This window comes from Rousettus aegyptiacus, unplaced genomic scaffold (assembly GCF_014176215.1).
Source record: "Rousettus aegyptiacus isolate mRouAeg1 unplaced genomic scaffold, mRouAeg1.p scaffold_m13_p_8, whole genome shotgun sequence".
In the NCBI taxonomy this organism is placed as follows: Eukaryota; Metazoa; Chordata; class Mammalia; order Chiroptera; family Pteropodidae; genus Rousettus; species Rousettus aegyptiacus.
The window spans coordinates 64,012,766-64,039,372 of record NW_023416311.1 but is presented as its reverse complement, the minus strand read 5'-3'; the positions used below and the strand labels follow the sequence as shown (position 1 = coordinate 64,039,372).

Sequence of the window (26,607 nt, the reverse complement as noted above, 5' to 3'; positions counted from 1 at the left end):
CTAAAATTACTTGACTTAGCTACCTTGTCTTTATATACTACGTAGGACAGTCTCTGGAGAATATTCTATTGTATTCCTGGTCCAAATTCAAGTTGGGAGATATATATATATATATATATATATATATATATATTCAACCTTGTTAATATGTAAACCAACAGATGATTTTTTTTATTGAGGTCAGGCAGGCAGGAACACATATTCACTTTCAGTTCTGAGGTAGGTAATAGATAAGAATGCAGGCCCTCTAGGAGATAACCTTTGTCCATCTTCCTAGGTTTATGTCTTCATACTCCCCAAGTGGCACGACAAGCTTTAGGTACTTATAGTCCATAATATACCACTGGTGCTTTTGCACATTGCTCTTAAATTCAGTTTAAGCCTTGCTTCTTTGGAAGGACTTTTGTATCCTTGACTGAGTTATCGTCCTTTAATTTTCTTCTAGAATACTGGCATTACCTCAATAATAAATGCTGTCACATTGCCCTTTGTATAACTTCATCTCTCATCTACCACATTATGACTGCTAGAGGGAAGAAAATGTGTATCTTCAATGAGAATAAATCATATGCACTCCATAAAGGTTTCTTGAAAGAATAGTAAAACATATTCTATTTACAAGTCATAGGTCTTTTTCACAAAACAGAGATTTATTCATTTTTGACTATGTAAACTTGGAGAAGTCACTTCATTCAAACCTCTATTTTGACCTAATATAAAACTAGACTAGTGTGCGTATCACTAAGATGAAGGAGTCTATTACAAATTACAGATTACTATTGTCTCTAGCACAAAAGGGCTATTTTGAATTTGAATGTGTAAGAACATTCAGGATAGTGCCTGGCACAGGAGCACAGGCATTAAGAAAACACTGGACTTGAATCTAAACTTTTTTAAGTCACAGAGGGAATTCAAGAGACTATGTGGCCTTTTGCATGACCATCCTTTAAGACTGCTAGAAAGAAGACATGCTCCTGCCATGGGTACAGCCGAGGCCAATCAGGAGATAAATATCACACAACCAAATTCCAGGAGAGATGGAATCAAAATTCCAGAGCCAGGAAGGTTAGGGAGAGTATTTGACCCAGGCAAGCTGTGGACTTCAGTGCTGACCATCCCATCCAGCTCTGCAATAAGACTACGTGACAGAGGAAGTCCATGTGATTCTTAAAGTGATCCTTAATCCTCTTCTGCACCCTACCACACACCAGCACAAAAGGAATATGCAAATATTCCGTGGGCTTAAAACTACCTCCACTGCCCTTTGGGTTATATAAAAGGATTCTGTGGTAAAAAAAACAAAAACAAAAACAACAAAAAACCCATAAAAGAAAATGCTAATTGCTTTTCTTCATAGAATTCTGTGTCTTTCCCCTGCCTCCCAAAAAGCTTGTGTATCAAAAGGTCAGAATGGCTAAGGTCAGAAATAAGCTGCCTCCCACTCTGTTCAGAATCTACACACTGTACAAATTTTTATATACTACCACAAATTTTCAAAAGAAATTATTTCTTCCTTTCTTCTACCTACATCCTCAGAAATGCCAAACTAAAGAAATCTTAGAATTGACTGTCTAATAGATGTTTCCTAGAATTCTTTCTAAGTAGTTTAGTCTTTAAACAGCTTTGAGTTCAATAGCTTCTGCAGAAAGAGCTGCTAGCAGGCTTATTTTAAAATAATCCTTTTCTTAATATCTAATTAATATTACCAATAATGGACAATTTTTAGTTAAGATATTTAAATTCTGCTTAGCTATGAAATTTTAACAATTTTGGTTGAACCTTAAGAGATGTTAACCATAAACTTATAACTGCTCTACTGCAAAACCTGTAAGTCATATTCTCAGTGTTTCTCTTTCCTTGATGAAAATTACTGAAGGTTGTCCTGCTTTATTATCAAAGCTCAAAGACACTTACACCATGGTATACATATAAGCAGACTTGAAAACTGTTTATCATCACCTATTAAGTTACACAAGAGATTCCAGTTCAAGTTCACAGACAAAACATAAACTAGATTTAAAGTGCTGTATTAAAAAACGACAAAAACACAGTTTGCATTTGGGGTAATTAAAATAAATGAAGACCTGACATTAAAAAAAAATGAAAAACACATATGATTATCATTCTGTAATTGTTCTATTTTGCTATTTTCATTTTATGAATGTAGTTTTATTTAGAGAACAGCTGGTCAAATTTGTGCTGAAGATATTTATCCACATTTAAGCAGAGAGGTTTGCAGAGGTTACTACACCAGTTACCTATTTTAAACTCTACATTAAATATTAACATTTTCCCCAATACTACTCTAAAGTCATATCTCATTTATATTCCTCCTTAAGAAACACACAGGCTTGTTTTAAATAGTTTAAAAACCTGTAATAAACTAAAGAGTTCGCTTGGAGTAGAGGTACTCTGGTTAATGCTCAAAATGGTGTGGCCAGAGGAAAGGCAAGCATTATTAAATACAAATGCAATCCTTAGCAACACAAATTGAACCTTTTTTTTCAATAAAAAGCAAGTCCAATATAAGGTTTCATTCTATAAAGATATATCATTTCCAAATCACAGTGAAAGGAACTTGAATAATTTACCAATTTTGTTTCCTATTAGGTGCCTTAGAGATAAGGTCACTAAAAACTGGTATCTGACACAACAGAATAACATTTGTAGAATGTAATATTGTAGTAACAGTACTGAGATTGTTACAAACTCTTTGAGTATTAAATGGTTACATCTTAATTATTTATATAGAACATTGGTCCAATAACAAAAATAGAGAACAGCAGCTGGAAATTTATCTCATTCAATGTTCAGAGATAAAAGAGTTAACCATTCTTTCCATTATTTTTCTGCAGGTAAGTCCCTTTTCATATTGAAATTTGGTGGCAATTCGATTTGGGCATTTTTCCAAGCTACTGTATGAAGAGAATGCTGAAGGCCATCACTATACAGCATACTGCAACATAAGGACTCTTCCGTTCACCTGTTGAAAACAAGGGAGAAATTCATGTTGATTAACTGAGTAGCTAATATAGATATGATATGGTTATTACTTACTATGGGAGAAGGATACATAAGAATAAAGATAAAAAAAAAAAAGAATCAAGATGAGGTTCTTATTATGAGGTCCATACATGTAGGGAATGGAGTGGCAAAACAAGAACTAGGTGCAACATAAAAGCAAATACAATACAGAATGCACTAAACTATAATGATTTATTTCTAAGACTACCTCCTTTTCATTTGTTGAGAAAACCCTCAATGTGCCATTCTTTTGCCCCAGTGTAAACTCAAATATTAAAAATATAGCACAGAATGTAGGCTAGAGATCCAAGAGAAACAATTTCAAATTCAATTAAGACCAAACAAATATTATTTTTTTCTTGTAAAAAGGAAACTTCCACCCATAAAAAGAAATTCGACATACAGTTTTTAGTCATATTTTTTTCCTCATTGGTAGCAATTCATGACAATTTTTTTCCTCATTGGTAGCAATTTTTAAAGGGGGAAAAATACGCATTTGTGGATGAAAATAAACAGAGAGTGATCAATAAAACTGCATTTTAAGAATGTATATAAAATGTTTAATACAAAACACTTTAGAAAAACCTATTTCTGAGATAGATTTCGTATCAAATCTTTTATAGTACAATTATTGTGGGTTAGATATGTAGAACTTAAAAAACAACCACTTCTGCATGAGTCGATTTTCACCATGTGTTTAGAGTGTTTATATTTGGAGACTTTTTTTTTTTTTGCATGAAATAGACCTGGAGTTGGCTTGTGAAAAGGTCTTGCAACAGATAGAGATCTTGTGATTGTTAGTTAACTGAAATTCATCTGGTTCTTTCCTGTTTCTTCCGTAATTGCAAGGCTGTACGATTCCATAAAGCACCAATCATTATGTGCTGCCTTGAGGGTACAAAGGAAAGGAAGAGTGATGTGTTACTTCTAGAAATAATCCTGGGTATGTACCTAGTACCCTCTAGTAGAGATGGTTAATACTCCCCTCACTTGTGTTTTTCTATGATGTTTAAAATGCACTCTTTTCCAGTAAGTAAGTTCCTCATTTCACTTAGCAAGTTCAGTTAACTACCTCTGGAAAACATCAATCTTGATCACTTTTATTAACTAAAATCTTCACTTGAGCTCACACAGTCATTTTGTAAATATGTACCTTTGTGTCTGTTCAATGACAATACTCATAAAAGATATTACACACACACAAATAAAATAAACATTTGGTGTTTTTATGAAAGTGTTTTTCTATCACAGACATTTAATGGACTGCCTTTCGGCTAAAGTAAAATCTAGAAAGAGAATAGTGTTTTCACAATACCACTTTCTCAACTAGAAAAAAAAATCTTTTAAAACTAAAAATTACCTTGGGTTAATTATCATTTTTAAGCAATGCTAATTCCCTTAGGGGTTAAAAAAAACCCCTAAACAGAATTTAAAAAATTCATTCCAACACAAATTTCAGGCAGATTTCATAAGCAAACCTATCACTCTTATTAGGAGGAGATACTCTCACTGTTCAAAAGTTTTATTAAACACCTAAAAATAAAATTAATATTGTCCTAAATTTTCCATCTGTTCAAAATTAATTTTTGAGGAAGTTCTCTTCCTCATCTTTCAGCTCAGAATGCTATAATTTACATATGGGTTTCATTTTCCTGTTTTTAATTTTCTTAAAAGAGATTGCCATGTGGTAGAGTTAAACATCCTTGGTTAAACTTGGGTAAGAATGTTACTTCTTGTCTGGTCTTAGGTCTGTATAAGTGAATGTGAAACAGTTGCTGTAATGTGATGTGTAACATAAGATGATTTGGCTGGGCCTTTTCCCATTAAAATTGCATCCTTTGAGGGTATATTCTGTGTAAAGATAGGAGAAAGCAGTGTATCAGCATCAACATTTTCTAAGCCACTTTGCCAAAATGAAAAGCTAATGTTTTCATATAATTTGCAAGAATGAATACTTTAACTCAATCATTTAACCTATGGCATTCACATAGTCAAGAGGAAAATGGAAATAATAATGAGCAAGCAAAAAAAAAAAAGGCACAGTTTATAATAAAACATAAAAACACATGTGACAATAGGAAAGCATTAAGAAAACTACAAACTAGATATCTTAAAACTTTTAGCTATACTTTCAAGTAACAATTGTGAACAAAAAGGGTCACCTGGGTTGGCTACTAAATGAAGCTGTACATGCTTCTCTTATAACATAAAATAGATTTCAAATACTTTAATGTTTTATTTATGCATTAGCAACTTATTGATAATATTGAGATGAAACCTTAGCTTCCTAAGTCCAGGCTTCTTATATTTTTACCAAAGATTCTTTAGAATTATTCTAATATAGTGATATTCTCCCTGTTCACCTCAAACTGTTTTGTTCTTCTATTATGTTCTCTCTCTGTGTTTACTGGAGATATTCTTATTACTCTGCTCCCAGACAATACTATTTTTTTTCCTAAGTGACTTGGCTCTGGAACAAGCAGTTTGGTTTATATATATTTACGTTTACCATTAGATATCAGCATTAGCCATTGGGCGTTCTATTTTGTCTCTTTATCTCTCTCTCCTTGGTTAGTTTTGAAGTGTTTAAGATATCTTCTGTTAGTTCAGGGTTTGCAGCTGTTGAGTTTGACTGAATACCAGATAAATCTGCACCACACAGCTCTGTACATCTAGGATGGTATTCTAAACCTCGGCACTACTGACATTTGGGCTAATTCTGTTGTAAGGGGCTGTCCTGTGCATCGAAGGATGTTTTAGAAACATCCCTGACCTATACCCAATATATATACCCTACTCTAGTTGTGACAACCAAAAACATTTCCAGACATTGCCAAATGTCCCCTGAATGACAACTAATTATCTAGGCTCCATCTGTGCTTTACCAATCTAAGGTCAATGATACTTCTTACACTTACACATACACATTGTATTTCACTATAAGAGATAATAAAATCTGGAAAAGAACACTGAGGAAGGACAGTTTAACATGTTAAAAGAATTCTCTAAAAGATGTCTGTTTCAACAGTCAATATATTAGAATGAGGCCTTGAAAAGAGGTACTTTTCCATGAAGCTCTTTGTGCTTATACTACCATTTTCTACAAGAAAAGTAAGAGGTCAGGGAATCTTATAATCTTATAATCTTAGACTTAAAAAGGACTTCTAGATAATTTAGTATTATGCTTACAACTTCCATGGTAACTGGGTTGTGCTTACCATTAAAAGCTTAAGAAAAGTTGCTCTCTCAAAATTATTTCAATGTTAACAACCTATGAATCTTAGAAGATGCTTTAAAGAATTCGAAACATTTTTAATCCTTAGCTGAGATTATGTATGCTTGTATTTAACCTCAGATAAATAACATCAATTCTCAAGTCTTCTTCAGAAAAAATTCTAAATATTACAATAATTTAGTTTGTATTTTTAAATCTTTAATATATTTTATTTTCTGTGATGGAACACCTTCTAAACATTCTACATCTATGAGAAGTACAAACCAAAATAAAACATAATACTCTATAGGGAATATAGCTTACTTGAGAGAGATGACTCTTAAATTCTCCATCCTATTTAAAGTAGTTAGTTTGGGGGAATTCAGGCTATTGTCAGAGTGGCTAGACCAAATGTCAAACATAGAAGAAATCTTCCTCATTATGAAAGCCTAACAGCTTTATGAAAAAAAGTAGTTATGCATAAATTCAATGTTAGAAGAAGAGTACTAAAATCACTTTTTTGAGGTGGTCATTTAAATAATTCCAAAGAGGACAAGGAATATTCACTTTTCGGTCTGAGTGGTATAAATACAAATGCTCTGCAGTGGTTTTATTGGAACGAGTTATGTTTAAAAGGGTACAATCTATTATTTAAGAGTACTGGTGAATTACAGCAATAAAATTCATTTTGATTCATTAATTACCAATCAGCTGAGAGTCTACTATGTGCTGCTGGGCACTGTGCTAAATGTTCTATACGTAGGGGGATGGGACAAGAATATATTATTTAAGCATAAATACACTTAAGCTGCTACTAATTTTATAAAGTTAAAAGATGAGCACATTTACATTAATTTTAATCAATCGGAACAAAATACAGCTATGACCATATGTATTTAATGTGAAAAAATTAATGTTTTCTAAAAGCAACAAATAACAACATTCCATGACTTAACATTTGCAATAAAATGATTATGGTTAGAGAGTTGCTCAGCAAGCCTTTTGTTGATGGGAAATTCATCCTCGGTTATCAAAATGGCACACATTATACAGAACAGCAGGCTCTCTACTATAAGCATCTGTGTATAAAACTATACACATCTGTCTGAAATCTCTTTGAAAGTCAGGAATCCACAATATTTTCTATCTGAATTTCAAGAAAGACTTTTCATGTATTTTTATCTCCTAACTAATGAAGTATTATGTGGTATCTGCCAAATCTAGTTTTAAATCGCATAAGGAAAGAGTTTGGCACAACTCTACAAACTTGCAAAATTGAAGAAAACTAGGAAGTCTGAACTTTTAAAACTGACATTTGATTTGTGTGACTAAGACATAAGTAAACTGGCCAACAATTTATAGCTGAGGAAGTAGAGGAAGATTATACATAGACACTTACCAATTCTGGCACACTTCCAAAATATACCCAACAATCTGCATGGAATAAAAAAGAAAAAAGTAGCTGCTATTGATTACTGGGAAAAGTAAATCATTCTCTTAGTTATCATATAGAGAATTTATTATATACTAGCATTTTAACTTCTGATGCTTTGCTTCAACAATGAAATTGTTTGATGTCAGGCTACAACAATAACTTATCAACCATCAATGTATACTAACTATTATAAACTGAACTATATGTGGTGTCATAAGTTAAATCCAAGGTAAATTAATGTATGTGGCAAAAATTTGAACAATGGCTTATTACTATAGGATTAATTCAGTTAACTTCAAGTGCTTTACTTTCAAAAGCAGGAAATATGCATGCCAATTTAATTGAAAATTAATTTTGAGAAAATGTTAAATGAATACAATTGGAGTGAATTTTGACTTTAAAAAAGAAAACTCTCATACTAAAAAAACCTACTTCCTATAGGATGTAGTAGTTCTATATTTAAATGATCTGTAACCATAAACAGCACTTATATAACTATGTCATTCAACGTGTGCCTGTTTTCAATATAATTAGACAATCCTAGTTTAGGGACACTGTATCCGAGTTAACTATGGCATTTAAAACACATATACCTGGAAATAAAAAGAATTAAAATAAAGATGTCCATTTCAGTCTATGAATGAATATATTATGAATTAAATGATATTATATGTATCTTTCACTTATTTGGCATGTATAAAAAGTATAAGCTTAAAAAAAGTCATTTAATGAAAATATATCAGGAAAAAAACATTGTAGGTATCTGTTTTGTTGGTCTGAAAGAACAGAATAACAAATGGTGTTACACATGGTTACAAACCAAGATAAATTAACGTTACTTATTGCATTACGTTAAGATTGGTGTAACAAAATCATAATACTTAAATTCCAGGGAAATTTATATTACCCTCTTTTTGCCTGTAGAGATGGCTGGCTAATGAATCATTTTATTAGAATGATTAAGAATGAAAGAAAATATGGGTTCAATTAAGTTCTATATAGGTTCCGCCTCTAAAATATAACCTCCTGACCTCAAAGTAGTCTCTTACTTTAGGTTAAATGAAATAGGTAAAAATACAATATACTTTTTAGGATGGACATTGCGACAGGTGAAACAATTATATTATGGGAATAAAAGGACAAAAATCATATACATCTCTTAAAAGCAATGTAGAATAAAATAAGGGCCAGACCATACTTAAGTTGAATGTTACTTAATTGGCTGCCTAACTGTGAGCAAGGTACTTTATCTCGTTAATAACCACACAATAGGTTGTTATAAGGAGAAAATGAGTTATTACACAAAGTCTTTAGAATACTGACTAACCTACTATGTTCAGTAATACACAGGCTGAAGACACATATGACAATAACTCCAGATAGCACTTAAAATTGGCTTACATTTCACTGAAAAATGGAAGACAACTGGTTTGTGATCTGCAATGTCATGGCTGCTTGATTCTAAAAACCTATCGATTGATTATAACATGCACTATTGATTTAAAGCTACTCTAGTTAAGGGGCTCAGAGGCAGGATACCTGATGAAGTTCCTCCATGGGAAGCTTAAAGCCTCAAAGAACACAAGAACACAGTCTGAAACCACAGGATCACAATCAAGGTCTTTTTAGGTCTGATATTCTAGAAATAATTCCAAGTATTATTAGGAAGTTGGTACAACACAGCCTATTAAAAGCTATTTATATAAAACAAATTTTCTAACTTGGTCACTTAGATTTATCAGTATCGTTTTGACCTTTTTTACATATTTCCTTACCTAGACATATTTCTGCAATATCCCAAATGCTATCTATTAAAACACATTAACTTTACTAGTTGGTAAAAAACCAATACAATTTTATTGCTTAGTTTCTATGGTTATAAGCCAATAAGCATATCTGCCCATAAAGCTATTAGGTCTACGAAAATAGGAAAAGGAGACTTAGTAGCAATCTTTTCCTGCTGCTTTTTGGTTCCCTATTATTATTTCAACAGTGAAGTCATCAAAAACTCATTTTATCCATTAGGTCTAGACATCTCCACCTAAGCAGGAATACTCACTATAATAAAGGGAAAGTTTATGATGAGTCTCATAAAAATATGTATTTTAACAAAAAATAACAATGGACTATACATTTTTTTCTATAGAAAATACTTATGTAGAACTCAAAATAAAATGGGGCTTAACATTCATATAAATAGAAACAAAGTTTTATGAAAAGCTTTCAAATAGTTGATTGAATCAGTATATAATTCAAAATGTAAAAACAGGCATGCTATGCTTTTTAGTCTTTTATGTAGGAGAAATATACTACTACTCAACCTCTACTGTAAGGCTGGCAGCCCTGAGAACTCCTTTTTCTAATGTAGCATGTTATGGATGTATTCCTGCTCCCAGAGAAATGAGGAGCAGACTTATTTCCACATGCAATCTACTTTTTTCATAATGGCATCACTAAAGTATAAATATTCTATTCTACTGCCATGTGATTATTCTTTAATGAAATAAACGTAAGTGTCTTATTAGATGGACGTTATGTATTATATTAGAATTCTAAACAACTGATCAATGAGAATGTTTACTGATTTCTACTATGTGCTTTAACTATAAGTTAATAGTCTGGGGTTGCAGAGAAAGAAAAGAAGGAAATCAAATTGGTTGGGTAAAAAGGCTTCATGCATAACTGAAAAGCAAATAAAATTATATAATTTCACAAATGGACAAAGTATTAAATTGAGTGCTGAATACTAGGTGCAATAAGAGTTCAGATAAAAAGGCTGGCACGACGAGAGCACAATTTTTACAAAGCAAGTGGGCCACTGCCATAAAACTGATAAACAAATAACACGTTTTCAACTTCAGTAGGTTAAATAATATCTCTCAGTCCAACAAAAACGAATGATCAGTTTATGAGAATATGATTACCAATTTCCAATACTCAAAACTGGTTAGAGGTTTTATTTATTCCTTTACTTGTGTTCAAACTACCCTAAGAAATAAAAAGGAAGAGTAACAACAACCAAATGATTTAGATAATGTGATGTTTGAATAAATGCTAATTATGACTCCAAAGATAGAAGAAAGCAGAAATTATTATTCTGATAGTTGAATATCTACCACCTAGCCTCTTATAGGTCCTTTTAAAAGCAAAAAAGGTGCTGGAGATAATTATTCCTATGTGAAATATTCTATTTTTTCATCTTTTTTATTTCTTAAGATGATTATGTGAGGTACAGGCTCTTATCAAGGAAGGATTATGACAATTATTCATAGAAATTAATAAATATAAGGTGAAGAAAGTTTAGTTTTTATCACGTGGTCTTTTTTTTTTTTTTTACATATACACTCTTTCTTTTGGTTGAATTCAATATGTATTTTTGCATCATGAAGATGGCATTTTAAAATTTAATTATTATATTAAGCTCAATTTTTTGGAGGGTGTGAATACATAATTAAAAGGGTGACATACACAAGACTTAATTTTTACTACAGTCTTAAGTAAGCTAAATAAATTTCTCTAAAGATGTTTGCCTAATGATACAAACAGTACCTTATATAGTTAGAGCAATCTTGGATTGGAAAGGAAGCGTCTATATCATTATTTTTGTGAACACAGTGCCTGCAAACTGTTCAAAACTTTCGAAATGTGTGATAACCAGCTTTACTATCTTTATTTAGTAAGATTCTGTGAATACAAAGTTTTTGGATTTTTAAAAACAGAGGGAGAAAATAATGTAAAATGTATTATAAAACTAAGTTACATAGAGGAATTAAATTATTTAAAGAAGTTTATAGTAATAACATTCAATGGCTATAAGAACTAATTTGGGTGATTAGACTTCATTAATAACATACCCAGTTTTATTTCTGTCCAAGACGCTAGGTGCCAAGGATCGGATATAAGCACAGGTACATATAAGCAGCAAGATTACAGTCAACAGACTCTGAAAATTGAAAATGGCAGACTAAAAAGAGAAAAAGAAAAATTAATATCACAAGTAAAATTGCATATTAAAACATGCCAGACAAGTCTATATTAAGAATCATACTTTAGTTATTCTGAGAATGCACCCTCTCCTTCATTTTTAGGACTAAGGAATGGAGAAGATGCAATAAAAATTTTTAAATTCAACAACTTGAAAACACTACCAAAAAAGTCATGAATCCAAAATAGCTCATTAAAGCTGAATTGTTAAGTAATTAATATAGATGTTATAGGGGCCCAGACTGTGAGGCAGGATATGGAGTCTCCTAACTCTGCAGCAGCTGGCTATTTGAACTCAGTTGAATCATTAGCCTCTTTAGGTCTGTTTCACATCTGTAAAACTGGGTGGAGAGTGGGGAGATTCACTGCTGATTCTTTAAAAGTTATTAAAAATTTTAACACAGGAAATACAGGAAATCATAGGTTTCCAGTCGAAGTAAAATGAAGGTGGGCTTACTCTACTCAAAATTCAGCTCAAGTATATTTTGCAGGAAGTCTCCTAGAACTCATCTGCCTCCCATCTCCTATTTCATATAGAACTCTCCTCTCTGTTCTCAGAGCAAACTTTAACATATTATAACACTCATCCCTCAAGAATGGACATTGTCTTATCAGACTCTGAAAATGCAGCACCTGACTATGCACCTGCCATACTGCAAGAGCCCAATAAAGGGATGAACAAATAAAATAAAGATTTAAAAGTGCAGAAATACTACTATACATACAAGCCTCCCCAAATTGAGTGAAAAACAATTACATACATCCAATAACATAAGGCAATTAAGTAAGGTTGCTAGGTACATAATTAAAATATTTAAATCAATAGCCTTCATGATTATATTATCAACCAGTTAAAAGACATAATGGAAAACACACTAAATTTATAATAGCAACTAGAATAAAAAGTTAAACTATCTGGGGATAAGCTTAACACGAAATGTGCAATACTGGCATCAAAGGACAAAACTGACAAAACCTTAAACACTGAAGAATATAAGAGCAGAATGAAGTAGTATAGCAAGTTCTTATATTAGAAGGCAACATCATAAAGCTAATCTGTAAATTTAAAGTGAAACTAATACGCTATTTTTTTTTGAAATAGACAAGTGATTTTCAAATTTGTATGGGAAAATAATTAATAGCCAGGAGAATCTAAAAAAGAACAAGCCCTGTCAAAAACTGTCATATATTTTTTAAACTTTTACAAGTTTTTGATATTTATAAACTATTCAAAACATTACAAACATTGTACATGTTATTTACCAATATTAAAGACAAAAAATGTTTACATACAATGCTAAGTGGTGGAAAAGTAGCAGGCACGATTTCTCAATCAGTGTATCTTTAGTTATATAAATCTTTTTGCAAAGAGGGGAGAATGCAGTGATTATCTCTGCAAGGTTTTTAACCTAATTCTCAACTTCTCTGGATTTCTCAAATTTTCTAAGTGTTACTTTTATGGTTTGAAAAAAACCAAAACAAAAAACATTTGTATTTATTTTAATAGTTGTTTTTCTATAAAAATCATTTCTTCACGATAGCAAGGGTAGTTTATGTTTTGGTTTTTAATTGAGTTTTAATTTTGCACCTGTGAAGGAAAGTGATATGCACCTTATAACTTGAAATAAACTAACGAATGAATATCATTCATATTAATGATCAATTATAGATAGAAAACACAGTATTTTGAACATGTATATGTTATTAAATAGTATTTGATAATAACCTCATGAAATGTAAAGTACAGATTTCCTTCTAGCTGGCATAACTAAACATGTATTTAGTACCTACTCTGCGGCATGAGGCCAGACACAGCATTAAAAAAGTGCATAGTACAATTCCTTTCCAACAAGGACTTTACAACTGACAACAATCACAACATATTCACTGAGTGCTTCTTTTAGATTATCTTACTTATCCTCGTATATGTTATTAAAATCCTTATTTTATACATGAGGCAACTGAGGTATACAGCAGTTATAACTGAATTAGAATATGACATATATTTAAAAAACTAAATAGCAACTCTGTAGCATATTTAAGTTATGACAGCCAGGCTGACAAAAAATGCTGTTTTCGTAAAGAAAAGTCAGGAAAAGCTTCAAGGAAAAAGCAGAAATGCATCAAGCCTTGAAAAAGCACAATTAGATAAAGAATACAGAACAGGCTCCAAAAGAGACAAAAGCATGTAAAACATTCCCACAGAATCAGGAATTTGCATGTTCAGGGAATAATGAGCACATTTAATGTATTAAGCAAAGGATTCATGTACTAAAGTGGCTGGAAAATAAGTTTGCAAAGTAGGTTTATCATCTTTCTAATGGAGTTATCTAAATTTATGATTTCAGTGTATACTTTTTCCTTCCCTGAATGTCTGGTTAAGGAAACATGCTTAAATGATACGGTGCCTAAGACGGATTTCTAAATAGTCCTGTGTGTGTGTATGTGGTGGAAAGTGTGGGGCTGATGTTGAAATGCTGAGTATAGGAGGCTTCACTGTGCTCTTCTTTCTACTTTTGTCTGTCTGAATTTTTTCGTAATAAAAATTTTAAGAGACACTTAAAACATAACTATTAAAGAAGTAGGATGTATATATACACATTTGTATGTGAAACCATTTACAAATGAAAATCATTTACAAGTATGCAATATATGATACATACAACTTTGTTCCTGGGGCTTATAGACCCTAACATTTAGACAAATAATCTTAGGTGGTAAGGACTTTTAGATGTACTCAGACTGGTCAAAAGTGTGTTTCAAACTTATAGACATTAGCCTAACACTGCTTAGCCTACCTAAGCATTCCTCTTAATGGTTAGCATCTGTTGTCTGCTGATAGAAAATTTTAGTCTCAGGGTTAAAGGAAACAGATGTTCCTGTTCTACAGAAAAATAATTGGGATTTTCAATAGGAAAGTGTTATTAAAGGAAAGGGAGAAAGCTAAAAAAAAAAAAGCATATTTGATCACAAAATAGAGGGAAAGATGATAAAAAAAAGGTGATGGGGAAGTAAAATTCATTTATGTTTAATTTTTTCCAGATATTTTAAATCATAAAATCTTTTTCAAGATATTCTGTGTTTTTGTACACGCTTTCTAGTTTTGCCTGCTTGGTAAACTGACTCAACCTTCTGGTCTCAACTCAAGGGTTACCTCCTCTGGGAAGTCTTCTGTCCACTCTCCAAACCAAGCTGCCAGGATATTTGTAAATGCCTGTCATACACATACCTGCCTATGATAACATCCATCAAATAGTATTGTAATTGAAACCTTTATTTTATTGAGGTTCCTATCAATCCCTTGTGTCTCAAACAAAATAGTGCTCAGTAGTCACTGAAAAATGGTGAACAAACATAAACTTGAAAACAGTCACAAATCACAGATATTTTAACAAATTCAAGAGCATACTTAGATTCCAAATTAACAATGTATGTTACTAAAAAGAAAATGTAGATCACACTGCTCAATATTTGGTTAACCATTCACAAGAAACCACACACTCCTTTGCATTTATATTTACTTATCAATATTTGAAAAATCCAGAAGGAAGAAATGTATGTCCTTGTTTAAGTTAAAGGCTCAGGCTGCAAGGTAAAATGAAAGCCTGAGGTAATTTCCTTTCAGTATCTAAATCTTTGTGTCACTAATTGGAATTCAGAGAAAGTTCTATCAAGCAGTCAGCCTTAAAGTGCTTGCGTATGGGACAATGTATGTTCTTCTGACTCCACCAGAGTAGACGAAGAAAATTCGGAAGAAAATTCTAAAACCGTAAATAATTCTTAAATCTAAGGTTTACCTACTTTTCCATGAGGACACCCTATGACAATGCCAGCGGGGTTATACAATGGCATGCTATCCAGTTTAATATAGCTATCTATTGAAAATAATGCACATTGGAACTAAGGAGTTTTAAAATACAGGACAATTTGTTTTTTCTGGAGGATCTAGGGAAGAATCTATCTTCTTGCCTTTTCCAGCTTCTAGAAGCTGCCTGCATTCCTTGGCTAGTGACCCCGCATCACTCTGATCTCTACAGTCACTTCTTTTGTTTATGACCCCCCTGCATCCTTCTTACAAGGAACCTTGTGATTACATCACCCCTCTCCTCGTACTTGAAGATAATCACACCATTCCAAAATTAATCAAATCTGTAAAGTCCCCTTTGCCAAGTAGGATAACAAGATAACATATTCACAACTTTTTTTTTTTTTTGGGGGGGGAGCTGTGGTGGGGCATTCTGTCTACCACACCTACAAACATGTCCTTTTTATAAAGAGGTATCCGATAACATTCCCTAGACTCAGAGCTTCCTTGGCACTCTCTGGAGCACAATCTTGAATACAATTAGAAAGGTAACCCTTGGGGGATTGTGAAAAACTGCAGCCGTGTCCTGCCCTTTGACCATTACTCTCATTACTCTCAGAGTTGTGCTCACTCTTCTGAAAAATGGCAATGGAGACCCCAGACATATCACACTACTCATAGCTAATAAGAGCTTCTGATATGATTCAAATAATGTTATTGTACTAATTTATCCAAATTGAAAGGAAATAAACTTGATGAGTAGGCTACTTTGTATAACTGTTCTGAAGTAAATCATAAGTTGTTAGGCTATTTGAAATAGTGAAACTAATTCAGACTTTCATTTGGGCACCACTACAGTACGTAAAATAATTTATTAATAATAAGACACTGGTCAATGCATACCTTAGTGTCCAAACATGAAATTACTTGCAATGTTGACATATCTTTTTGAAATTCTATATACCCAAGTCAGTTGAAAAGGTAGGAATATTTAGTTCAGATTCAATTTTTGTCATTTTATCGATACAGCTATAATTTACTTTCAGAATCATTCTTGAATGTTAAAACTATATTCACTAAGTTTGGCTATAAGGTTAAACTGGTTTTGTTTTTAGATGAATAAATAAAAAATAAATACTTCTAAACAAAAGAAATGATCCAAAGCATTAGGATAGGAAAAAAGGGAAAAAGATCCAAGCAGTATAAAGGTTCAAATAAAGAAACAATGCAGAAGGCAGCAAAAATATACATATTAATAGACTAAACAGTGCTTTGCCCAGGAAGTGTTCAACGACTGGCTGCTAACCATATATCTGCAGAAAAGACCTGACTAAGCCCATATTACTTTCGTTAGTTCTGATCACGTAAGCTCTATGTAGCTTTATTTTTAGAATTATTAAAATAGTTTAACCAATTTATTAATTAAGGACCTTCTTTCTGCATAAGCAGCTGGGGCTTTAAAAGAATGGCTCCGAGGTGTGAAATATATTTTTATTGACATATTAATTCTTCCAGTTTAACTGAAATTCACTTTACAACAAGAATTGAATACCAAAGACTTAAATTTTTAAACCTCCAAATAGTAATAATTTTACTTGTTTTAATACCTACTGCTTTTATACAAAACTAAATCATTTATCTCTCTCTGGGGGTTGAAGGAAATCTAGAAATGACATTCCTGACCTAATTGTGATAAAACTAATACTGCACTGGAAAAGTGGGTCAGCATTTTATCATTTACAAATCTAGGTCAGGTCAGCATTTCCAACTAGTTTGTACTTGTAAATTCATATGTACCACTATTATCTCTTAAAATGGAAAACATGGAAATGAAGGAATAAATGTTAAGCCTATATGTGAATGTACAATACACACACACACACACACACACACTCTATCTCAAATAACTGACTATAGGTGATTGAAAAGATTTCCACTAACATATAGAAATATTTAACATTTTCTTTTGGGGTTATTAGCACATAAATTCAACCTTTGTTATTTACTGTAAAGTAGCACTGATATACCAAATATACAACTTATTTTAACTTAATTTGAAACCCAGAAATCAGGATTGTTTAATGCTTCAATGTTAAGAACACATCAGCTTATTTTAATACTAGTGGCTGCTAAACATTTGGGTTATTTATTTAAATAATCCAAGTGTATAAATTTGTCCTTGGATAAATCAGCATCTCTATGCATCAGTTTAATTTCACTTGTAAAATGAGGGCTTAGACTAAATAGCCATTTGATCTTACTGGTCTTGTTTCAAAGGTGGAGAGACCTTTTCAACTTATACTTTTGACTTAAAATTAGTAACTTTCATGGCTATCACTAAAGCTACAGTCCAGAGTAGAAGCACCTCAACTCTGTTCTCCCTGGCAACACTGGTGGTCTTTTGTGCTTAATTCTCATCCCATTGTCATGGATTAAAATATGGTAATTAAAGTCATTATCACTGGGTTACCTCACAAATATACTAAGTTTAGGTGCCAACTCAAAAAGAAACCTCATTGTGTAGCTCTTAGAACTACAATGTACTTTAAGATGCTGACATCCTAAGCTCCTGGGAAGAGAGCAGGAGAGAAAAATTAATCAACTGGTAATTGTTTATTCATCTATGTTTGACTGGCATGTATTTGAGAGCAACAAATCACTAAGACATATTTTATTCCCAGTTATGTTGTTTCTATTAACAACAGCATGAAGATTTCTGGCATCTGGACATTAAGTTTGAGTCCTGGCTTCACTAGCATGTGTGTGACCCCAAGCATGTCAGTCTCCTTGTTTCCTAACTTCCTCCATTTGTAAACATTTACACAGAAATTGTTGTGGGCTTGAAAAAAGACAATGTTTATACACTGATTTTTCAAACACAGCCTAGCACATAGCAAGTGCTAATGAATGAGAGTTACTACTGTTACTTTTGAAAAAACAAGCATGGCCAGACAGTTTAAATACTGTGCATCTCAAAGACAGTGTCTTGGCTTCAGTTAGTTCATAAGACAGATAACAGTATTATGAAAAGAATATATCTTTGACTTGTACTATGAGTAAAAAAATTAAATTTAAGCTTCTAGGAAGATATGTAAGAATTAAGAGTAAGTCTATTTTCTAAAATGGAGAAGGAACCACTTTTCCATGTTAAATAACAGCTCACTCATGACATTTTAAGAACAAGTGTATCCACCCTATCATGGAGAAGGTGGGGGAAAGAAGCTGGAGATCATCCTTGGCCAAAAAAGGAATAGTGTGCCATAAGATGCCATCTTTTTGATAAGTGGTGTTAAAATTCTCCAGGGAAAACGACTATGACTTATGCCCCAGCTATAATCATAGCTGGCATAAAGCAACAACTAATGAGTTTTCGAGTAAACGTCTAAGGGTTTTGTGTTGCAGGAACTTCTGGGAACACAAGCTCAGTTATTTTCTACCAAAGAGAGGCATTTTGGGGACCATGGCTGCTTCTGATACTATAATAAAAAGAAAAGAATTCTGGGGAATTCCTTTCCCCAGAAATATGCTTATAAATGCAACATTTGGCACGTGGCCTTCATAAATTAACCAGGAGGGCCACGTTTAGAGGTTGTTAGCATTTACCATAACACAAGAAAAATGACTTCAGACAGAGCCTGGGAGATCATAGTATTACTATTTCTACATCTATCAGTTCTCTGACTGTGCTAGCTTTCCTGCCCTCTTTTTTTCAACTTAAAAATGTAAGCATTTCTTTTGCAAACTTTTGGGACTTATTTTAAATTTTTCTAAGAGGACCAAACTATCAAAATGATCTGCAGTTACACGAAATAACACATACAACTTTAATAGAGCGTGGGGAGGAGAGGAAGGCAGGAGGCCAGACAGCACTTCAAGTACATTAAGCTCCTAGAAGAAAAACGACCTCTGCAGCAGAGAACTTCAACCATTAAAATCTAGTTTGTAAAGTACCATGTTTAAGGTTGAGAAGAGAAGCTTGAAAAGCAACAAGGGAAAATTAAGGTGTGTAGTTTGGGGTTTATTTGACAACTATGAAACTCATCTGGGTCAGGCCTGTAAGGGAGTTAAGGAAACGCAAAATAACCAGTGCAAACTCGAGTAGCTGCAAAGCTTTAAAGGGTCAAAGGACCACAAAGAGTAACCGATCGTATAAGCCAAATCATATCAAGGACAGGACAGGACGGGGTCCACGACCGCGGGGTCTCTCTTGGGCGGTCGGCCCTGGCTCTCTCAAGTTGAGCGTGCAGGGGCCACATGGCTCCAAGGCCTGTGCATAATCCTCCGAACCCCGAGAGAATCAAGTTAGTGACAAGACTCCTTGGCCCGCGCACTCAAGGCTGCCGCCCAACCCCCTAATCCCAGTTTGATATCACAGCCCCTTTACAAAGTTCAACCGCGACCCCACAGCCCCGGTTCTTACCATAGTGAGGCCGGCGAAGCCCCAGCCACATCACCCTTCCGGGCCCAGGGCGGAAAAGGCGTGCACGTCCCGCCTGCCCCTCTCGCTCCCTCCCGCGGTCCGGTTGGGCCTGCCAGGGAACCCCCTCCAGAGCCGCGCGACTCAGATGCTAGGATAGGCTCCTCACTCCCGGAAAAGGCGGGTTTAAATGACGTCATGCGGCCCTGCGGAAGTAGATGACGCTCTCATTGGCTCCGGAACCTCTGCCCGTGGGAGCGGGTCTTTTGGTGGAGACCGGAAGTGGAGTCACTGAGAGGTAGGGTTCGAAAGTGCTGGTTGCGTCTTTACAATAGTAATCGTAGTCTTGTGTTTTTTATCTTATTTTCTGCCCCTGCCTTTTTTTTATTTAAAATTTTTTTAAATTCCCGGTTATTTCTCTCTATAACTCCGCAAGACGTGAATGTCTCTCGGCTCGAATCCCCCTCAATGTGTAAGCTACGGGGCCTATCCTTTTTTGACTTTGGCAGACGACTGGGTTCCCTGGCTTTATCCACACGGACTGCACCTTCTGGGCACTCTTTTCACTTTTTCCCTTTGCACTCGAGGGTTTTTTTTTTTTTTTTTTTTTGGATTGTAAAGCCCCTTTGAAATGCCTTGCAATGGTTCTGAAGTTAGGAGGACGCTTGAATCTGGATGGGTGCGTTGAGCAGGCTCTTTGATCATTTCTTTAACATTGGCCTTTTCTCTCGACCAATCCCTAGGTTTTTTTACAAACTGTCAATGGGTTGCGTCTGGGGCTGAAAACGCCCTAGGCCTTTTGGGATCTGGCAAGAACTCTCTATAGTAATAAATGGAAAGGAGCTGTCCTTTCCTGATTTCTGTAGTTGGTTATGTACTGTAGAGAAGTGATCCACAGCAAGACAAATCACATGCTAATATTTTCTTTTAATCAGTAGTGTTTTTTTGCTTCCTCTAATTTTAATACTGTTAGATGAGGCTCTCATATCCCCGTCCCACTTTTTCTTCCCATATTCTAGGTAGAGAAACAGGGGCATTGACTTGTTCAGTTTTCATAATTCTTGTGATTATTTAGAAGTCAGAGACGCAGACTTTAGCCTTCCGTCCCCAAGTGAATCAGAAAATTATGGCAACTCTTTGGCCTCAAACGTATAGTTTATTTATTCTCTGGCATCAGAGGGTTCTTTGAAGAATACTAATTTTAAAAAAATAATTTATTAATTCAAAGTGGATAGAGAAAAGGAAAGAAACATGAGACTTTTGATTTATGTACTGTATTTGGTCAAAATATTAGACCCTCCTGTATTTAGGGGAACACTGATTTCTGCTATCTGTGATTACAATGTTTGCTACAATACCCACACACACTTAAAAAAAAAAAAACTATAACTTTACTTTGAATCTATGGAATTTTCAACAGTTAGTCAAATATACAATTTTAGCAAGTATATACTGTGCTTTTTTCATGAGAAAATGAGAGTGCAGCAGAGGACTAAGGATGGCCTGTGTTCCTTGGAGAAATTTAATGGTCATGAAGAATAGGGGAATAACAAAAAGTATAAAAATGTACAAACACTATCCTCCTATCAAAAAACAAACCATTTAATACTCTCCCTCATAATTGACTTACATTATACTTAAGTCTTGCCATTTGCATTAAAGAAAGTTGTGGGAATTTTGTTGTGCAACTCATCAGGATTGGCTTCTAAAAGTAGGAAGTGTGTCTAGGCTTTACGTTGGCTTTTGCTTTCAAGTAAAAATCGTATGATCTTTATGAACACTTCAGTATAATATACTTCTGTGTGAAGTTATTAAAGATCACAATTGATTTACTATATTTATGGATTATAGTTAATTTTAGGCCATAGGCTCTTATGTACTTCAGCTTCAAAATAGTAAAGAACAATGTTTGATAGTTATTTTAAAGTTAATCATAGAGGAACACAAGTGGCAATAGGTAATGCTGAACATATATGATGTTTATTTTTTTCCTGTAAGATAGCAAACAAAGTTAATTTGATCTATGTTGATAGTCTGGGGAGGTAGTAATTGAACTACATGGTCATTAAGCGCAAAACCCCTTGCTTTTGGTTTTTACTGCCAGCAAACTAATTTAAGTACTATCTTACGTTAGTAACTACTTTAAAAGTGTCCTTTCTGGCAGCTCTGCTAGGGAGTCTCATTTCTTACTAAACTGTCTTAGACCATTTTCTTACTAGAACTAGAATCTGTGTCATTCTTTTGTTCAAAAATTAATTGTTTCTCCTGCATCTAGAAGAGTATTTTAAACTTTGGTTTCATGGGTTCCCTAGAATCGTATATAAAAATAGTGCATATTTACATTTTTCTGTGGAGAGATCCCATAGGCTCTCCAATGTTATGAAGGTTAAATGAGTTAATATAAGTAAATCGTCTCACCAAGTATTTGGCATACTGTAAGCACTCAGTAAGCATTGCCTATTGCTGCATGCCTGGCTTTCTCTTCCAGTAAATTAAAAACTTGAAGGTAGAGATAATGATGTAGAGTTGATTGACTCATATGTTAGCACTCAATAAAAGGTTTTTGAATTAAATTGATATTGCTTTTATACCACCAGACTACTTTCTCTTCCTTTTCTTACTTTGTATCTAGTATTAATACTTGTTGAAGTTTTCCTATTATTTGGTTTACCCTTTTTTCATTCTCTGATATTTACATATATTAAAGGACACTAGATTTACTTAACTGCTTGCTTTCTCAGATCCTCAAGTAGCCTCCATAGTCTGAGGTTGAGGTTTTTTGTGTACTAGTGTTTGTCCTCCCTGCAATCCTCCCTTGTTATTCTATTTTTTCCATGACTCTTAGGTAAAGAGACCCATAAAAATTTTGTTTGACCTTCATGTTTTTTTTTTCTTCTACTTCTTTTTTAACCTTAATGCTTCAATTAAGCATTCTCTACTTCTAAAGCCATTTATTTGCTCTTCTCAACATAAATCCTCTAAGGAGTTCAATATGTTCCAAATTTCTCGTTTTCTATTCTTTCTCGTTTGGGGGAGGAAAACACAGTTTTTCCTCCTACCCTTAGAAAGTTCTTCTATCTGAAGTAATAATCAAATTAACATGAGACACATTAACGGTAGAAAATGACTCAATTTATTACATATATACATATGGGGATTCCATAAGAACATGAGACCAGAGGACAAATTGGGCTTAGGTGTCATCTTGAGCTAAGGAGAAGGAGTAAGGGGCAGTAGTTTGGAACTTTGGAAGGGAGAAAGGCAATTCACATGGAGATAGGAAAGCAAATGTTTGGTAAATAAATGTTTGCTGGGCCATCTTTAACAATGGGATATGGAGAGGACTTTGATCAAATGGACCTTGCTTGGTTCTTCCCTATCACACACAGGTTCATATTAAACTATAGTTATCTATGATGATAGCGCTCTTTCTGGAGCAGGTTCTTTATCTAAATTCTCTTGGCAGTTAGGGGGAAGGTTAAAGGTTCCTTTCTACTTCATTGGTTGCTCTTTATTTAGTCTTCCTTTTCTCCCTGTTCTCTTACTATTGAAGTGCTCCAAGCCTCCATCTTTGGTTTTCTTCTTTTCCTGTCTATATTTCCTTTGATGATGTCATGAAGTCTTAATGACTTTAAATACCTTCTATATGCTTAAGATGACCAAATTCATATTCCTGGTTCCCTCTTTTTCTGAACTCCAGACTCACATATCCAGTTTTCTACCTCTACATCTCCATTGTTTACTTAAAGATATTCAATCTTAAATGTCTCGAACTGAACTTCTTTCCCTCCAAACCTGTCCCATTCTTGCTCATTTCAGTTAATTGTGACTCTATATAGCCAGTTGCTAAAAGTTAAATATTTGGAATCATCCTTGACTCTCATATTCCATCAAATTTATTAGCCCATCTTACTGACTTTCTCTATAAAATATGTTCAGAATTTGACTATTTTCTACTATTTCTGCTTTTAGTACATTGATCATCTCTTGCTTGGATACCTGTTATTAGCCACTATCGTTTCTCTCTTGGATTACAATAATTTTGTTCTAGTTGGTCTCCCTGCTTTCTTTAATCCTTGCCTTTTCACAGTCTATGTTCAGACAATAGCCAGAGTGATACTTTTAAAATATAAGTAAAAACTTGTATTAAAATGTAAGAATCTAAATGCAATTTGTTATCTTAGATTGGATCCTGGAATAAGCAAAAGATATTAGTGGAAAAACTGGTAAAATCCAAATAGTCTGGAGCTTCGTTAATAGTCATGCACCAATGTTGGTTTCCTCTTTTTTATAATACAAGGCAAGCTGTTAATATTAGAGGAAACTGGGTGAGAGTATATGGGAACTGTGTACTACCTTTGCACTCTTCTGTAAATTCAGAATTATTCCAAGATTAAAAAAATGTAACATTACTTCTTTGCTTAAAAGCATTTTATGAATTCTCATTTGACTTATGGTAAAAGCTAATGTCCTTGCATTGGCCTACAAGACTCTACATGGTCTGGTTTCACATTATCTCTCTGACTCTATTCCTGTGAAGGGAGCTCCCTCACTGTGTTCCAGTCATTCTGGCTGCCTCATTTCTAAAACACACTAGGCCCACGTCTTCATTAGGGCCTTGGCATTGGCAGCTTCATCTACTCGGAATACTTCCCAGATATCCACACGATAATTCCTCCACCTCCGTTATGTATTTGCTCAAATGTCACCTTTTCAATAAAGCTTACCTCAGCCTTCTATTTTAAATTGCAGCTTTGCAACCATCGGACTCCCCCCCCCACCGCCGCCACCCCAACTGGCCTCTGCAACTCCTCTACCCTGTTTTATCTTCTCCATTATCTATAGCATTTATTGCCATACTACGTATTTTACATACTTATGCATATTTTTAGTTGTTCATCTCCTCCCATTAAAATGTAAACTCCACAAAGGCAGGACGTTTTATCTGTTTTAGTCCTTTATGCCAAGTTCTAAAACACTGTCTGAAGCAAAGAAGTACACAATATGTTTTGGTTGAATGATTAAACTTGGCTAGGTATTTGAATTTGTAATCCTTGATTTGCAATCAGTCTGAAACACGGAGTTGTTTATCATTTCCATATATCATGCTATTTCTTGCCTCCAAGCCTTTGCTTATGCAGATTCTTCTGTCTGGAATGCTTTTCCTTTTTCCTTCCATCTCTAAACCATTTTTACCTTTAAGATTCATATCTTAAAAGATAGAACTCAAAAGAAACCTTTCCTGAAATATGCTGGCTTATATGCTGCTTTGCAGGGGAGCTCCACCCCTGCCTCTGCACTTTACAGGCTTGTAAAATAATTCTCTTTGTGTGTTGCTATCTCACTAGACAACTAGAATGTGTCATGCTCATCTTTGGTACATCAAAGCCTGTACATAGGTAGTCAATGAACATTTTAATGCATTAATGGCATGATCAAAGTCACTCAGCCCTGAAGGGGTAGAGTTTTGATTTCAAGCTGGGTCTTCTGACTATAAAAATCAATGCTCTATTTATTATACCTTATTTTCTAGGAAAAAAAGTGACTCTTTAAAATAATAGAAGGATGTTTTTTTTTTATACAAGTAGGAGGTAGTTAATGTATTTTATAGCCCTCGGCCATTCGCTCCCTATCATTTGTAAAGCTGCCAGTACTAATGAGAAAGCAGTTGTGCTTTTTTTTCTAAGACACTGTCTGAAATCAATGAACAGAAGATTATATAGTCAGCAAATTTTTAATGTTGATGAAATTGGCCTTTTTTGGGGAGGGGGGGGAAGAAAAACACTATTGAGATTTTCATTGCCCAAAAGAAGAAATCCATGCTAGATTTTGAAACTGCTTTTGGGGTATTCATACTTTTGTAGATGCCAGTACTGCCAGTAGCTATAAATTAAGCTTTTGCTGGTGTGCCTTTGGGGAACCCCAGGGGAGATACAAGATATTGCAAAGATTTTTCTCCCAGTGATATGGAAGTTTACTCTTAATTGAATTAATGATGATTAGTTTGTTGACTTTTCAACTACCTTTTACAGTAAGCTTTCTGAATTCAAACTGCTCTATGAATATCATCATCATTTTTGTAGTCTGTAAACCAATCTTTTATAATTTCATCTAGCCTTTAGGACTAACAAAAAGGTAAATAATTTAACTTTAAATTCTGAAAAGGTTTCAATGGCTTTCAGCCCCAACATTGGGTTTGAAAATGATCATTTGGCTTGAGATTAAGTAATCAAAAACAAATATTACTTGGACAACACTCCTGAGTTTGTGCATGGTTTCTTTAAGCTTTACTCACGCTGCAGAAGTGACCAAAATGTTGAAGTAAGCAAGAAGCTTAATCTGGTCTTTGTGTGAGAGGATGCTTTTAGCTTACTTGTAATTTTATCTGAATAGTTAATGAGAATTTTATTGAATAAAGGCAGACCTTGGTCATTTAGAACAGAAACAAGTGGCTGCTAAGAAATAAGATACAGCCATTGTTGAAGAGACTCATCAAAGTCCTGACAGTATAAATATTGACATGCTGAGATATGTCAATATTTACCATAGAATTTGGAAGTTGCCAAGTTCCTGTTTAAGAAATACGACCCTAGCACTGAACACAGTATACCAATAAATAAGGATGAACAGCTGCTTAGAGAAAATAGGATAACATCTGTCTAAACTTGGGTGCACTTAAAAAGTTAAATTTAAAAATGTATTGATGCTTCTTTGGTAATTTGTAAGTA

General features: G+C 34.0%; 2 protein-coding genes and 1 non-coding gene across 5 annotated transcripts in view; 1 reads left to right on the top strand and 2 right to left on the bottom strand.

Moving 5' to 3' along the window:
* Positions 1-629: 629 nt before the first annotated feature.
* On the bottom strand, positions 630-19,996 carry TMEM167A (transmembrane protein 167A). Its single transcript, XM_016123225.2, has 4 exons — positions 19,883-19,996; positions 11,528-11,637; positions 7,638-7,672; positions 630-2,983 (listed from the first exon to the last, which is right to left on the bottom strand). The coding sequence occupies exons 1-4, from the start codon at positions 19,883-19,885 to the stop codon at positions 2,913-2,915; spliced, it is 219 nt and encodes a 72-aa protein (XP_015978711.1). The 5' UTR covers positions 19,886-19,996; the 3' UTR covers positions 630-2,912.
* On the bottom strand, positions 9,965-10,102 carry LOC118607205. The gene has a single exon (XR_004952739.1). It is a non-coding gene; the product is annotated as a small nucleolar RNA U109 (small nucleolar RNA).
* An 89-nt stretch (positions 19,997-20,085) lies between the features above and the next one.
* Positions 20,086-26,607, top strand: part of XRCC4 (X-ray repair cross complementing 4) — a 209,842-nt gene continuing 203,320 nt past the window's right edge. For all 3 annotated transcript variants that reach the window (XM_016123199.2, XM_016123189.2, XM_036226315.1), the window contains exon 1: positions 20,086-20,177. The gene's annotated coding sequence lies outside the window, so the exon portion shown is untranslated. The remainder of the gene's footprint in view (positions 20,178-26,607) is intronic.

Coding starts and splice junctions, on each gene's coding strand:
- TMEM167A (XM_016123225.2), bottom strand. Junction 7,673..11,527: donor TTGGACAGAAATAAAACTGG/GTATGTTATTAA, acceptor TATTCCATGCAG/ATTGTTGGGTATATTTTGGA. Junction 2,984..7,637: donor TTGGAAGTGTGCCAGAATTG/GTAAGTGTCTAT, acceptor TGTTTTCAACAG/GTGAACGGAAGAGTCCTTAT.